The sequence below is a fragment of the Theropithecus gelada genome, chromosome 17 (assembly GCF_003255815.1).
Source record: "Theropithecus gelada isolate Dixy chromosome 17, Tgel_1.0, whole genome shotgun sequence".
Taxonomy (NCBI): domain Eukaryota; kingdom Metazoa; phylum Chordata; class Mammalia; order Primates; family Cercopithecidae; genus Theropithecus; species Theropithecus gelada.
Genome location: NC_037685.1, coordinates 66758199 through 66772579, shown reverse-complemented (window position 1 = coordinate 66772579; position 14381 = coordinate 66758199). Strand labels below are relative to the sequence as shown.

The 14381-nt window shown below is 34.5% G+C and overlaps 1 protein-coding gene across 2 annotated transcripts in view; it reads right to left on the bottom strand.

Moving 5' to 3' along the window:
• The window catches only part of NBEA (neurobeachin), a 752078-nt gene that overhangs the window by 328478 nt on the left and 409219 nt on the right, over positions 1-14381 (bottom strand). For both annotated transcript variants that reach the window (XM_025364271.1, XM_025364273.1), the window contains 2 exons: positions 9580-9688; positions 6513-6679 (listed from right to left, as the gene is read on the bottom strand). In XM_025364271.1, coding sequence (XP_025220056.1) covers positions 6513-6679; positions 9580-9688 — 276 coding nt within the window. The remainder of the gene's footprint in view (positions 1-6512; positions 6680-9579; positions 9689-14381) is intronic.

The window sequence follows — 14381 nt, the reverse complement described above, 5'->3', positions numbered from 1 at the left end:
CAAAAAAAAAAAAAAAAAAAAAAAAAAAAAAAAAATAAAGCTCCTCTGTTTTACACGCTCCTTCAAAGTACCTGGCACTTTTCTCTCCTATCATTTGCCAACGTTTTATATCTTTTATTTCCATTTTTTTTTTTTTTTTTGAGATGGAGACTTGCTCTGTCGTCCAGGCTGGAGTGCAGTGGCACAATCTCAGCTCACTGCAACCTCTGCCTCCCAGGTTCAAGTGATTCTCCCGTTTCAGACTACTGAGTAGCTGGGATTACAGGCACACGCCACCATGCCCAGCTAACTTTTATATTTTTAGTAGAGACAGGGTTTCACCATGTTGGCCAGGCTGATCTCAAACTCCTAACCTCAAAGTAATCTGCCCATCTCGGCCTCCCAAAGTGCTGGGATTACAGGTTTCAGCCACCACGCCTGGCCTATTTCTATAATTACTAATTCAATATCAATCTCTTCTACTAGACTATAAGCTCAGTTGGGGAGAAAGTATATCTGTTTTGCACAAATAGAAGCTCAAGAATTATCTATTGAGGCTGGGCATGGTGGCTCACTCCTATAATCCCAGTATTGTGGGAGGCTGAGGCGGGCAGATCACTTGAGGTAGGGAGTTCAAGACCAGCCTGGCCAACATGGTGAAACCCCGTCTCTACCAAAAATACAAAGAATTAGCCAGGTGTGGTGGTGGGTGTGTGTAATCTCAGCTACTCTGGAGGCTGAGGCAAGAGAATTGCTTGAACCCGGGAGGCGGAGGTTACAGTGAGCCAAGATCGTGCCATTGAACTCCAGCCTGGGTGACAGTGTGAGACTCCATCTCAATTAAAAGAAAGAGAATTATCTGTTGATAAAATGAATAAAATCAATACATTACAACTATATATTAGAAGTTAAAGAGTGATTAAGCAGACAGAAAAAATTTTTAAAAGGCTTTTTGCAAAGAACAGACTAACAGAAAGAAGAGACTACTAACAAGCATTGGATATCTATTGTGTCTGACATTATATTAAGCATTTTGCACACAGTATTTCACTTCTTCATATTAACATAACCCAATTTAGTAGAAACTTTTCATTCCATTTTCTGAATGAGAAAAGGTGAGCATCAGGAAGGTAAAATCTTTGCTCAAAAGACATGAAATCAACAAAAATGGCCATAAATGATAGACTGCATAAAGAAAATGTGGTACATATACATGATGGAATACTATGCAGCCATAACAAAAAATGATACCATGTCCTTTGCAGGGACAAAGATGGAGCTGGGGGCCATTATCCTTAGCAAACTAACACAGGAACAGAAAACCAAATACCATGTGTTCTCACTTACAAGTGGGAGCTAAATGAGAACACACGGACATATAGAGGAGAACAACACACATTGGGGCCTACAACAGGGTGGAGGGTAGGAGGAGGGAGAAGATCAGGAAAAATAACAGATAATAGGCTTAATTCCTGGGCGATGAAATAATCTATATAACAAACCCCACAAGTGTTCCTATGTAACAAACCTACACATGTACCACTGAACTTAAAAGTTAAAAAAACAACAAAAAAGAAGAAAAACAAAAACACCTCTTTGTTCGAGATTACATAGCTTACAAGTCACACAGCTAGAAAGTAATTGAGCTCTTAATGTTGATTATAAAGCTCAAATTCTATGTGGAAAGATTATTTTATCAAACCTAGCTTACATGCCATCTACACACAGTGCCATGATACATGTGTATGGAAACTTTCATGGATTCATTAATTTTTAAATTATGTGTTGAACAATTATTATATGCAAAGTTCTATGCACTGGGGATATACCAGTAAATGAGAGTCCATAATATCAGGTAAAAAATACTTAAACACTAAATTATATGTCAAGTGATAGGTGCTATGAGGAAGATTAAAGCATTGAAAATTGAGGGAGTGACGAAGGGAAAAATGCGGTGTGCAATTTTTGATAGAATGGTCAGAGAAGTCCACTCTAATGAGGAAACACTTGTGCAAAGACCTATCTGAGTATATCATACAGAAGGAACAGCATACAAAAGGAGGAAGTGCTTGGCCTGTATACAAAACAGACAGAAGCCAGGGTGGCTGTGGTGGAGTGAGCCATGGGCTGAGAAGATGCATGGCAGGATGTGAGGTCAGATGTAACAGTGAAACAAAAGAGGTCAGAAGAATAGAGCTCACAGAAGACTGTCAAATACAGTTTAGAAGTTCAGTAAGATGAACTCCAAACAAAAAAATCAATGGTCACTCTACTATGGAAGAATATTTTTCAGTTACTCCTAAGTATGACATAAATATTCTTACATGCACAATTGTATTAATCCCATTGGATTAGCCTGCAAAATATAGCCACACATTTTTCTTGCATTTGCAAGTTGAGAGTTTCTGTAGTAGAAACATACACTGTATAATATATAGATGTTGATAATTTATATAAAAACCAAATCTGTAACATTCACAGAATAACAGCATTCAAAAGTAACTTTTGCTGTGAAAACATTTTCTTGTCTTTTTGAGGAACTTGTGAGTCCAGTTAGAATATATAAATTTTTCTATGTAAAATGTTACTGGATTTGTAAACAACTGTTTTAGGTGGATGCTGGCTCTAACACTTTGGTTTCATGCAGGGATAAGTACTTTTTGGCATTTAATAAAGATAAATAAAATATAAAATTATTCCCAATGAACTAGTTTATTTTCTATTATTCCATGATAGGTATTGTCACTGACAAAAAAAGGGCATACACAAAGTATTTATTCATTAATTTGTTCACAAATTTTTTGGTACCTACTATGCATCAAGGCTTATTCTGGGTGCTGGGGATACAATTATGGATAAAAGAGCAAAAAATCTATTCCATTATGAAGCTTACATGCTATTGGAAAACAAAAGAATAAAAATAATATTTAAGTATAATATATGAAATTTAAGTATCAAAGTAATAGATGTTGAAAAGCAGGGAAATACAATATAAAATATTTGAAGGAAGAAGTGCAATTTTAGACAGAGTGGCTAGAGAAGGATTTTTTTTTTTTTTTTTGAGATGGTATCATTTGGAATTAATGTCTGAAGAAAATGTAAAAGTTTGCGAAAGTATTCTAAACAGAGCAAACATGACGTGCAAGAAAGAAGCCAGGGTGACCATAACAAAAAGAACCAAGAGGAGAGTACTGGGAGAGAGGTTAAAGAGTTAACAGAGACTAAACCATGTAGGGCCTAATAAGTCACTATGAGATCTTATTTCTCCCCTCAGTGAATGGTAAACCTCTGCAGCAAGTGTTCAAAAGAACTTTCTGCAATGACGGAAAGGTTCTGTGACATCTACTACGTTAGCCACCAGCCACATGTAGCTACTGAGTACTTGAAATTTGGCTAGTGCAACTGAGGCATCAGAATTTTAATTAAATTTAATTATAATTAATTAAATTTGAATAGCCACACATGACTAGTGGTTACAGTCTGGCATAGTACAGCTGTGGAAATTTCTAAGCACAGGAGCAGAGGGATTTACATTTTAACAAGAGTCACTCAGGCTGTTGTGCTGAGGATGGACTTTAGGAGGACAGGGGAAAATATAAAAACAAAGACTATATATCATGCTGGTACAATAAGTCAAGTGAAATATAAAAATAAGACTATATATCATGCTGTTACAATAAGTCAAGTGAGAATGATATGGCTTGGACTAAGGTGATCCAAGGTAATGGTGAGAAGCAGTCAAAGCTGGATATGTTTTGTGGCAGTGTCAGTAAGATTTGCTGAAGGGCTCAGTGTGGGATGTGTAAACAGCAGTCAAGGACGGAGCAACATTTATGGCCTCGGGAACAGTAAGAATGGAGTTGCCTTTGGCTGAGATGGAGAAAAATATAAGAGAAACTGGTTTGGAAGAAAATATTAGAAGCTCAGTTTTCATATGTTAGGTGTGAGATGACTATTAGATAATCAAGTAGAAGACGCCAAGTGGACAGATGAATATACAGACCTGGAGATGGGAGAGATCTGGACTTGCAATAATAAATTTTGGAGTTATCAACATACTAGTAGTATTTTTAAGTCATGGGACTAGATACAATTGTCTAGAGACTGAATAAGACAGAAAAGAGAAGAGGTCCAATGATATTAGCTGAGCCCTATTAGTTAATAAAATACTAAGGAGGATTAAACAGAACAAAACCTATGCTTAAAGGTTTAGAGTTCAGTGACACAGTTAGTAAATGATCATAAAAACATTGTGGGTTTTTTTTTCAGATAGTTGGCAGAAACTAATGTGCAGGAAAGAAGACGCCTGCTCTTCTGAGGGCTCAGGCCGTGCTTTCTGTCAGTCTAACGAGAGGTCAGAAAGGTTGTTGACCAGCTAGCACAGGATGCATCTGACATGATACCACATGACTGCTACTACGGAGGTCACTGTCCTTTAGCTGTATTCTAATTACATAAGGAAATAATTAAAACCCAAACCATGTACTGCTTTATATAGCTAAGGCAATATCCTGAATCATACCAGCTGCGTTACTAGCAATATATTGTTACAGTCCTGACTACATATAAGTAAGTATTAAGAGATAAACCCAATTCAGATAACACAAAAGGGAGACAAGGTCTGTAGATGGTAAAACGCTCAGGTTATTGGTAGTGTGTGTAATGGTTAAATTTTATGTCAACTTGGCTAGGCTATAATGCCCAGTTGTTTGGTCAAACATTAGTCTAACTGTTGCTGTGGAGGTATTTTGTAGATATGATTAACATCTACAGTCAGTTAACTTTAAGTAAAGGATATTACCCTCAAGAATGTGGGAAAGGCTCATCCAATCAACCAAAGGCCTTAGCAAAAGCTGAGGTTTCCTGGAGAAGAAATTCTGCCTCAAGGCTGTAACACAGAAATCTTGCCTGAGTTTCTAGCCTGCCAGCCTGTCCTACAGATTTCAGACTTACCAGCTCCCATGATCTCACGAACAAATTCCTTAAAATAAATTTATTTAATGAATATAAATATCTCTGGAGCATCCTGACTGATACAATCTGCCTCTATTTGTACAAGCGGTGTGATACTATGTAAGTTTTATTTAACCTCTTTCAGCTTCAGGTTTTTCCTGGTAAAATGGAGAACACCTCAATGTCACCCTTAATAAAGATGTTCAAGGATAAAGGAAATAATCCATGTAAAGTTCTTAGTATGGTACCTAGCACATAACAAATAATAAATGTTAGAGGTCATGGGTTATTGCTATTATGATAAATATTAAGTGTTGACTATTTTAAAGACATATAATTTTACCTTAAATCCAAAAATAATAAAGTTTAAAAAAATCTATCTTACACTCATAATCCCAGGAAGTTGGTTAAATACCATCCTACTCATATTCTAGGTGTTTTTCTCTAACTAACAGGTTTTTTTTTTGAGACAAAGTCTCATTCTGTCACCCAGGCTGGAGTTCTGTGGCACAATCTTGGCTCACTGCAACCTCCGCCTCCTGGGTTCAAGCAATTCTTGTGCTTCAGCCTCCTGAGTAGCTACAATTACAGGCGCCCACCACCACGCCTGGCTAATTTTTATAAATTAGTAGAGACAGAGTTTCACCATGTTGGCCAGGTTGGTGTCAAACTCCTGACCTCAGGTGATCCACCCGCCTCGGCCTCCCAAAGTGCTGGGATTACAGGCGTGAGCCACCACACCCGGTCAACAGAATCATTTTTACCAAGGCTCTTCTTAGTAGTGTCCTGTTTACATTTCACCAGCCAACTCTTGTCAAACAGAGATTTAATAAACTCTGCCAAACAGAGATTTAATAGAAACATTTAGTGGGGTCAAATAAAATAAAAATATAAAAGGAAGAACATCAGCAATCTAAATATACTGACCTGTTTCACTACTAGTTTTCCAGAAAACTTCACTGTACAGATAACAACAACAAGAACAACAAAAATAATTGTATGTCCACAAAACTTTAGGGAGAACATTTGTGATTTATAAACAACCAAATTTTAGTTTTAGTTGTACTACATTACCATAAACAACCATATTTGAGATGAAAATCTTCCCTTGGTAAGACTGAATAGAACATTACGAAAGAAAACTTTTTAGAAGAACATATTACTTCTCTATGTATATGCTTATATATGCTTCTGTATAAAAAAGAATGATACAACTTTAATAAATAGGACGAGTTGACTCTCAAAGATTCTTTTTTAAAAAGAGTCACTTCTTATACCTAAACATCCGTGTTACATATGAAAGACAGTAGACTAAAATACTTGCCTAACCGTATTTTGTATTATGTTGCATATTATTATAAAGTAGACATAACTTCCATTGTAGCTAATATAAAAAGTTTAGATTTTCCCTTAAACTCTTCTGATGAAGAATTATTAAAGATTTCAGGAAAAATTTCAATTAATTTTTTTATATTTTAAATTATATTTTAAATGACTTTTAAATTTGTAGCCATTTTTTTATTACCAACTATTATAATTAACCTATGAATCGTTATTTACTCTAATTTATTATAACTCACCTATGAGAAACTGCTCCCCAAGCACCATGTTTATTTGTGAGAATATTGAGAATCTTCTGTTTCAGCTGATTTGCTGTTACATGGTCTCGATGTTTTGCAGCACTGATCAGATGGTCACACATCTTTTCTTCCTCTCTTCTATCAGCAGCATACTGGGCACACTGTGACTATAAAGAAATACAAACGATGCACAATAATAAACTTTTTACTGCGTATAAGTAAGGATGATATACATCTAAGTTAAAGGGTAACAGGAATTCAATTTTTTAAAACTCAAATAATGTAATCTTTTGATATTTTGTTCTAAAGAATACATATTGTCACCTTTCAAATATAAAAAGTGCTCTTTCTAAAGTACATGTAAAATAATTTGAATAATATTGAAGTAATTAAAGACTTATGGTTTCTTCCAATTCTGAGAATCTAATTTTTATGTATTTTAGAAGCACAAATATTTACTATAAATGTAAACCTACTTGTTTATCAAGCCAATACAGTATATCTCACTTAAAATAAGAGGCATGTTGCTGATAATTACATATGAATCAAAAATCTGTCACTTAATTTATAGTTTTCCATTTCATGAATGGTAATGTGATATAGAAGAAAATGTAGTCATTTAGGAATTCAGTAGACCTGGATTTTAATTCACAAAATACACAAACTCCATATATTTTAATGTGCTCAGTTTCATATTTGTACATGAGGAGCTGAGACAAGATTTTTTCTACGATCTCTCCACATTCTTAAAATGTAATATGTTCAAACAGTTTCATGAGAACTACAACCTTAATTCTTACCTCCCTTTTCCCATAATTATCAGTTGTCATGTCAGCTATCTGACGTGTATTCATTCTTACATTTGTTAGCAACACTGTTGATCAATGGATCATTTTTTGTATTAAAAATATTTCATGTAAATATGAAGAGGAACATTAATTATAAATTTGGTTCTTTTTATTGTAGTTTTTATAAAGAAAACTACAATAAATGCAGAGTAGTGTGACTATAACTTTTAACATTAATAAACTTGTAATACAAGTAATATAACTAGGAAGAAAAAAGTCTCATACATCTGATAAAATAAATAGAACTAGTTCACATTCATCATTACTATGCAAAAATCTATTTCATGGAAGGCACTTGAACATAGTCCTCCCATTATCTATTGATATACACTACTACCACAAGTAATCTCTTCTGGAGAAATAACCCTACAGTAATCTAAGAAGGATTAATTCATTTTCCAATTTATCTTTTTGTACAGGGAATCACCAATTAGTACAATGATCTGCCTCAGTAATGAGCTTAATATTTCATTAGTTCACTGGAGAGTAAAATTAAATTTTCATTTTTCTTCCTTAACAATTACAGTAGCTAACTAAAAAAACTTAACTGTGAAGTACCCATCTAATATCAAATATACTTTTCTTCCTAATTATAGGCTGATATGTGGGATAGAAAAATTCCTCAAAAAGTTCTAGCAAAACGTCCTGACTTGTAAAATCTTTTACAATTTAAAAGGGATATCTTTGTGTAAACCACGCACACACATCAACAGCTCTAACCCAAAAAGAAGAGATAGAAACATTCAGGTTAAAAAAATAAGGTACAATCATCAAATAACATTGGCATACAATCAAAATTAGATTTACATTAATATTATATTTTATGTATATAAAATCTAAAAAACACTAAGTCTTCATGTCTCCTCGGAAACCACTTATCACCTTGGGAGTTGACCCACAATGAGGGTAATCTCATTCCTAAGAGTGAAAACTTGGTGTGTGTTGCGTGGGGGATACAAATATTGTTATTTCAGTACATAAAACACAAATGTACGTAAGTACAAAAACAGATGCGCAGCCTATGGGTGGTATTATGAAATTTCTTTGGGATGAGTGGCCAATTAGGCAAAATGTCTAAAAGGACTCCTAGGGAATCGATAACAACAACAAAAACGGTTGAGAAACTGCCCTTGGCCTAATGTCACCTGGGTTAAACATGTGTTAAAGCTCATAACTAATATCCAACCACTTGAAAATCTACTTTAAATGTTTCCACAGAACAAATATTGATCTGCTTATATCCCCACAAAATATCTTGATTTTCTTAGTGGAAGTACAGACACTCAAAACTGATCCTGCAGGGAATTCAGTTGAGATTCCAAATCTTATTTACTACTACGAAACTTCACTTTGTAGACACTTAAAGATCACTATACTTTTATTGAAGTTTAAAATATCTGGTATCTTTTCCAGAATATGGTTGCTGCAATTTCACAAGACAAGTGCCTGCTTGTCTCGTGCCTCTTCTGACCGAATGAAGCAGAGGCCATGTGTTTGAAAGCAACAGCGGCTATTTTCCTGTCTCATGCTTTTCAGCTAGCTAGGTCAGAGATCACTAGACACAGTCTAACAACGTGTATGACTCACAGAGCTGCTTTACTGAGATAAAAACCTCATCAAAACTAGAATTGTGGGCTCTGATTTCCAGCTACACCATACTTGTTAGCCTGTTGTATCAGGAGAATAAATTGGTGGGTCATTTATTACTTTCAAGCCCAACGTAAGCCAAACACCAGGGCGTATAAATATTTCTGGAACCTATTTTGTCTTGTAAATGGAATAAACGGAAATAATTAATAACTGTTATACATAAAACATAGAAATTGAAAGATTTTTTTGAATGTTATATGAGTTTATTCATATAACTGTATCATATACTCATATCGACCTATTGGTGTGTAAATATCTGCTAGCTTAAAATAACTAAAACTGTTGCATTATAAATTATTTTTTGCATTTACTCTTGAGTAGGTTAGAATAACTTCAGTCTACCAAATGGTTAGGCACATATAGGGCAGAAGGAATGTTTTCACGCTGTAAATGGGGTGAAAATAAATTAGTACTCTGTGTTTGACATTTACTAAAGCTTTTAAAAAACAGGAACAGAAATGCCTTCAGTGAAATTTTCCTTTTAAAAAACATTCTTATGTAAGGTCACAGATAGGTGATTTTTGGCTTATAACAGAAATGCAGAATTTAGTGTACTCCCAAAACCTTACCTCAAACTCTGCATGTTTATGTACATCTTCGGCTCTCTGTCTGTTCAAAATAAACTCAGCTTCATTTGCAACACGAACTATATGGTCCTTCATAGCATGGCACAGTAATCTAAAAAGAAAAATACCTTTAGAAATATTATTCTTAATAGCTTTGGTTAGTCCAATTTTTTTCAATAATCAGATTGCAGTATTTCAAATATATATGTTTTAGATAAAGCTAGATATAAAATTAATATATTTTAAATTATGATTCAATAAAATGTGAAATATAGAAAGATGTCATAAAACTGTTGTATCAATTCCTCTGTTAAATAGTGTGTCTTGTGAATCAGCAACTCAGTTAATTCAATTAAGATAGGTTACTTAAAAATAAAAAATTCTGGTTGGAGTGTTTTAAAATGGTTATGCAACAGAACTCACTATCTTAGAGGTAATTTTTCACAGATAAGTTCAATGACCACACTTTAGGAAATCAATAGACTAGATTATTATTATTTTTTTTTACATTGTACCTCAATAAAATTTTTAAAAATACAGGATACCCAGTTAAATTTGAATTTCAGATAAACTATGTAGATTCTTACTTTAAATAATGCAGAATGATAGGACTAAATGACATCTAAATTCTTTTAAATGCTGAGATTCCAAATTCTAATATGTAACTACAGTTAAAGTTCAACCATAGAACTGAATTTTTTAACTACAGAAGTTACTTTTTGAGAAGATTCGAATTAGTTTTTAAATGTGTAGTAACATTTACAGTGAAAAGCCTCTCACTATGTCCTCTAGTCGCCAAATTTTCAACCTCAACAGATACCCACTGTTATGCCTGCGTGTGTTTCAGAGACTTCTAAAATATACAAATAAAATACAAATATATTATTTTCCCTCACTTCCTAACACTGATAATTATTAGTACGTTATACAGTCTGTTTTTTACCCAGCTTTTCTCACATAGCAATGTATCTTGGATATCTTTTCACATGTACACACAGGGAGCTTCTTCTAACTTCTTTTGTAACACGTGGCAGAGATTACTTCCAAAGATGGCTGCAACAACATTTCTCATCCCACATGCTCTCTTTTGCCGTGTGACTTTGTCATTAAAAAATGGAGACTTTGCTACTCCTTGTTGATCTGGACTTGCCCTGTGACTTCCTGTGAGCCACAGAATACAGCAGAAGTGATGCTATGCGACTCCTGAGGCTAGGACTAAGATGCCAGGCAGCTTTTGATATTTTTTGAACTCTCTTCTGGACTCTGTTGCTCCCCTGAGAGAAGCCTACATGACATGGAGCACACTGAAGAGCACAGAGGTGCTCGGGCTCTCAGGCCTAGATGAGGTCTCAGCCCAAAGTAAGTCACATTTAGGACACTGCAGACCCAGACAGCTCCACATGGAGCCAGAGAGAACTGCTTAGCTGAGCCCAGGCAATGAGAATCATGAGAAAGAAAAAAACTGATTACTGGTTTAAGCCACATGATGATGATGATGATGGAGGAGATGGAGGAGGAGGAAGAGGAGGGGAAGATAATATTGATTATAACAATTAATATCATTTTGTTTTTCACTGTGTCAATTAAAAACAATGATTTGACCTTTTTTAGTCTTCCTCAATTTTTTTTTTTTTTTGGCAAAAAGTAATTACTGTATGTTAAAAACACACACACACACACACAAATAATATTTAAAAAGCTACCCTCAAGTCTTTCTGGGCTTTCCTTAAAGGGGAAGCTTAAGAAGTAGTTTCAGTTCCTTTATCTATGTCCTTTTAAAATTTCATTCTAATCCTCATATTCCTTCATTGTACAGTTTTTCTTTCTGGGGATTTTAATCAGAAGTACTATTTCAATAACAGCATTACTTATTTTCACTGCTCATTAATGAAATATATCAACTTTTTTTGCTCAAGTTTTCATAAATATAAATCAGATGGGAATAGATTTAACTTTGTTTTAATTTCTGTACTTACTAAATACTGAGTCCTAGTAATTCCTTTTATATTCTTCACTATATCATGTCTACCTGTGGCAAACTTTCTTCTTTACTGACACATAAATATAAGCAGAAGAAACAAAATATCATTATATATTCTGATATTTCTAATTTATTGTTTAAATATAATTTTAAAAGCCTACATATGTCTTTGAGGTAAGCGTGACTATATTGGATTTATTTGTTCTTTCTAATATCAAGGTTGAATTACAAAACATGAAGTTTTCATCTTTCCACCAAATTACTTGCAATATCTTTGTGGCATTTTCCATAAAAACCGACAGGTGAATGGTTCCTTTATTGTAGGGTGGTAATGTAAATACTGAGCAACACTGAATTCACGATAGTTCTCAGTAGAAATCTGTCTAAAATCCATGTCTGCTCGGACATAGATTTAACCACTCCTTGATGAGATTTAGGTTAAATAACTACTCTGTCACTCTAGGACCAGTGGGAATGGTTCTGACAGTATGACAGCAGCACCAGTAAAATCTTGCATAGCAGCAGGATAGGTGCAGATATTTCCTAGAAGCATGGAGCAGTAATCTCTCCAATCTCTTGAGGGGGACATAGGCACATTCTAATGGGAAAGTTGTCTAGTTTTCCATCTATAAAGTTAACCATAACACAAATTATTAAAAGAATACAAAGGTTATGGAAATCTGTTAGGCATGACGATACTTAGGAAAAAAGATAAAAACTCCTCTGTAAATGATGTTGGAGGGCATACAGTCTTAATCACTGAGGGAAATGGAAAATTAAAATAAGCTAAAAAAGAAAATCATGTAAACTTTGATTATTAACTTTTGATCATATTATCAACCTACATTTTGTAGAGAGGCTTCAAAAGAGAGAAGAGATGTGATATTAGAATATTCCATTCGATGGCTTTGTCTAGTGCACGCTGAAGGCTGAAGAAAGCCAGGAAGAAATCTAATATGTGCCAATTAGTGCAGATCACAAAACTTAAATAGATTAACAGGAGACAGCAGGAAGGGAAGGGCACATGGTCTGGCTGGTTAATACATATCATTCCCAGGAGCAAAGCAGTGGATTAGCAAAGCAAAGAGGCATGGCGGTGGGGGTGGAGGCTTTGTAACAAAAGACTCCTGTCCTCAGACACACCAAAGAAATTGTATCAGTTTTCCAAAGTCTGTTCCCCTATCTTGGGCACTTATGAGTTCTGCCAACTGATCTATGCTGTTTTATTTACAAGAGGAGAAAGTATCTTTCTATGACTCTTGCCACCATTCTGAATGACCCCATTACCCACATGGAAAACACTGATCACAGCAGCGCACAATTCTTTGACTAGTTAACTTGAAAGATCTTCAAATCTCCCTCACTTCAGCAAATAAATCCAATGGCCATAAGTAGCTTCATTTCACAAATCTTCATGCTTTAAGTCTACTCTCAGATCATGATCTCCTATCCTTGCTGCTCTCTTTCCTCTTGTGCTTAAAAATTCACTTCCTTTTGCATCCATCAGGGATCTCACAATTCCATGTTTCAACCACTCTTGCCAACACCTTCACTTAACTCCTGATCTACCTGTTGCACTGGAGTTAAAGATACGTAACACTGGGTTAACACACTGGTCTCCTTCCTCAGTCTTACATCTAGGCTGTTAAGGAAAGTAACAAAATGAATTCTGACTGAAGATAAAATCTGTTATTTCTTTTTGACAGTCAAATTGTTTTTAACTCAGGTTTTAAGAGGCTACACGAATGTCTTTATTATCCTAAGCTCACTTACTTAAAAAACTAGTATATGTAAACAAATAAATAAACCACTCGGCTGCACTTGGTGTTTATCAGTCTCTTGTTTCCTTAACAAATTATTTTATCTCAAATATGTATATATGCCAAAGCAATATGTTGTTCAGATTGCTTGTTTGTGAGTTTTATAAATAAAGCTGCAGGTTTTCTATACATACTGTTTTTTAAATTAAAATAGTTCAAAATTCTCTTCTATTCCTAATTTGCTAAGAGTATTCTTTCTAATCATGAATGTTACTGACCTTTACTAGATGTCTGCACCTACTAAGATGATCATAAAGGTTTTCACTTTTAATGTGATAAATGAATGACATTTTTAGAAATTTTTAAAATGATGAACAACTCCTGCATTCATGGGATAAACTTCCCTCATCACCCTCTTCCAGTTTGCCCCACATATACATGTTATCTTTTTATACACAGTTGAATTGAGTTCTGCTAATACTTCAATTAGAACTTACAGCTCTATATTCACAAGGGAGACTGGCGTGTGATTTTCCTTTCTCCCACACGTCTTGTTTGCTCTTATAATTGAGATTACACAGGCCTCAATGAACACTCTGGATCATTCCCTGTCTCTGATCTCTAGGAGTTTGTGTAAGTTTGGAACAGTGTTTTACTTGAACATTTGGTAGACTATCCTGTAAACTATTTGGGCTTAGAGTTTTCTCTACAGGAAGAAATTTTACTGATTAACTTCCTTTCATACTTAAAGAACTATTGAGGGTTTTGTTTCTTCTTATTCAGTTACAGGAAGTTGTATATTTTCTAGGAAATTGCTTGTTTCATTTAAATTTGTAATTTTAATGGTATAATGTTTTGATAGCAGTCTCGTTTTCTTTTCTAATTAGTTTTGGCTATAATTCTGTCTCCTTTTCATTCTGTGTGTTCACTATTTGTGTTGTTTTATTTTGTTCTTAATCTTAGAAGTTTGCTCATTTATTATTAGTTAATGAATAAACATTTATCTTTGTTAATCTTCTCCACTGTATCTTATTTTTCTATTTCCCTGATTTCTGTTAGACTTC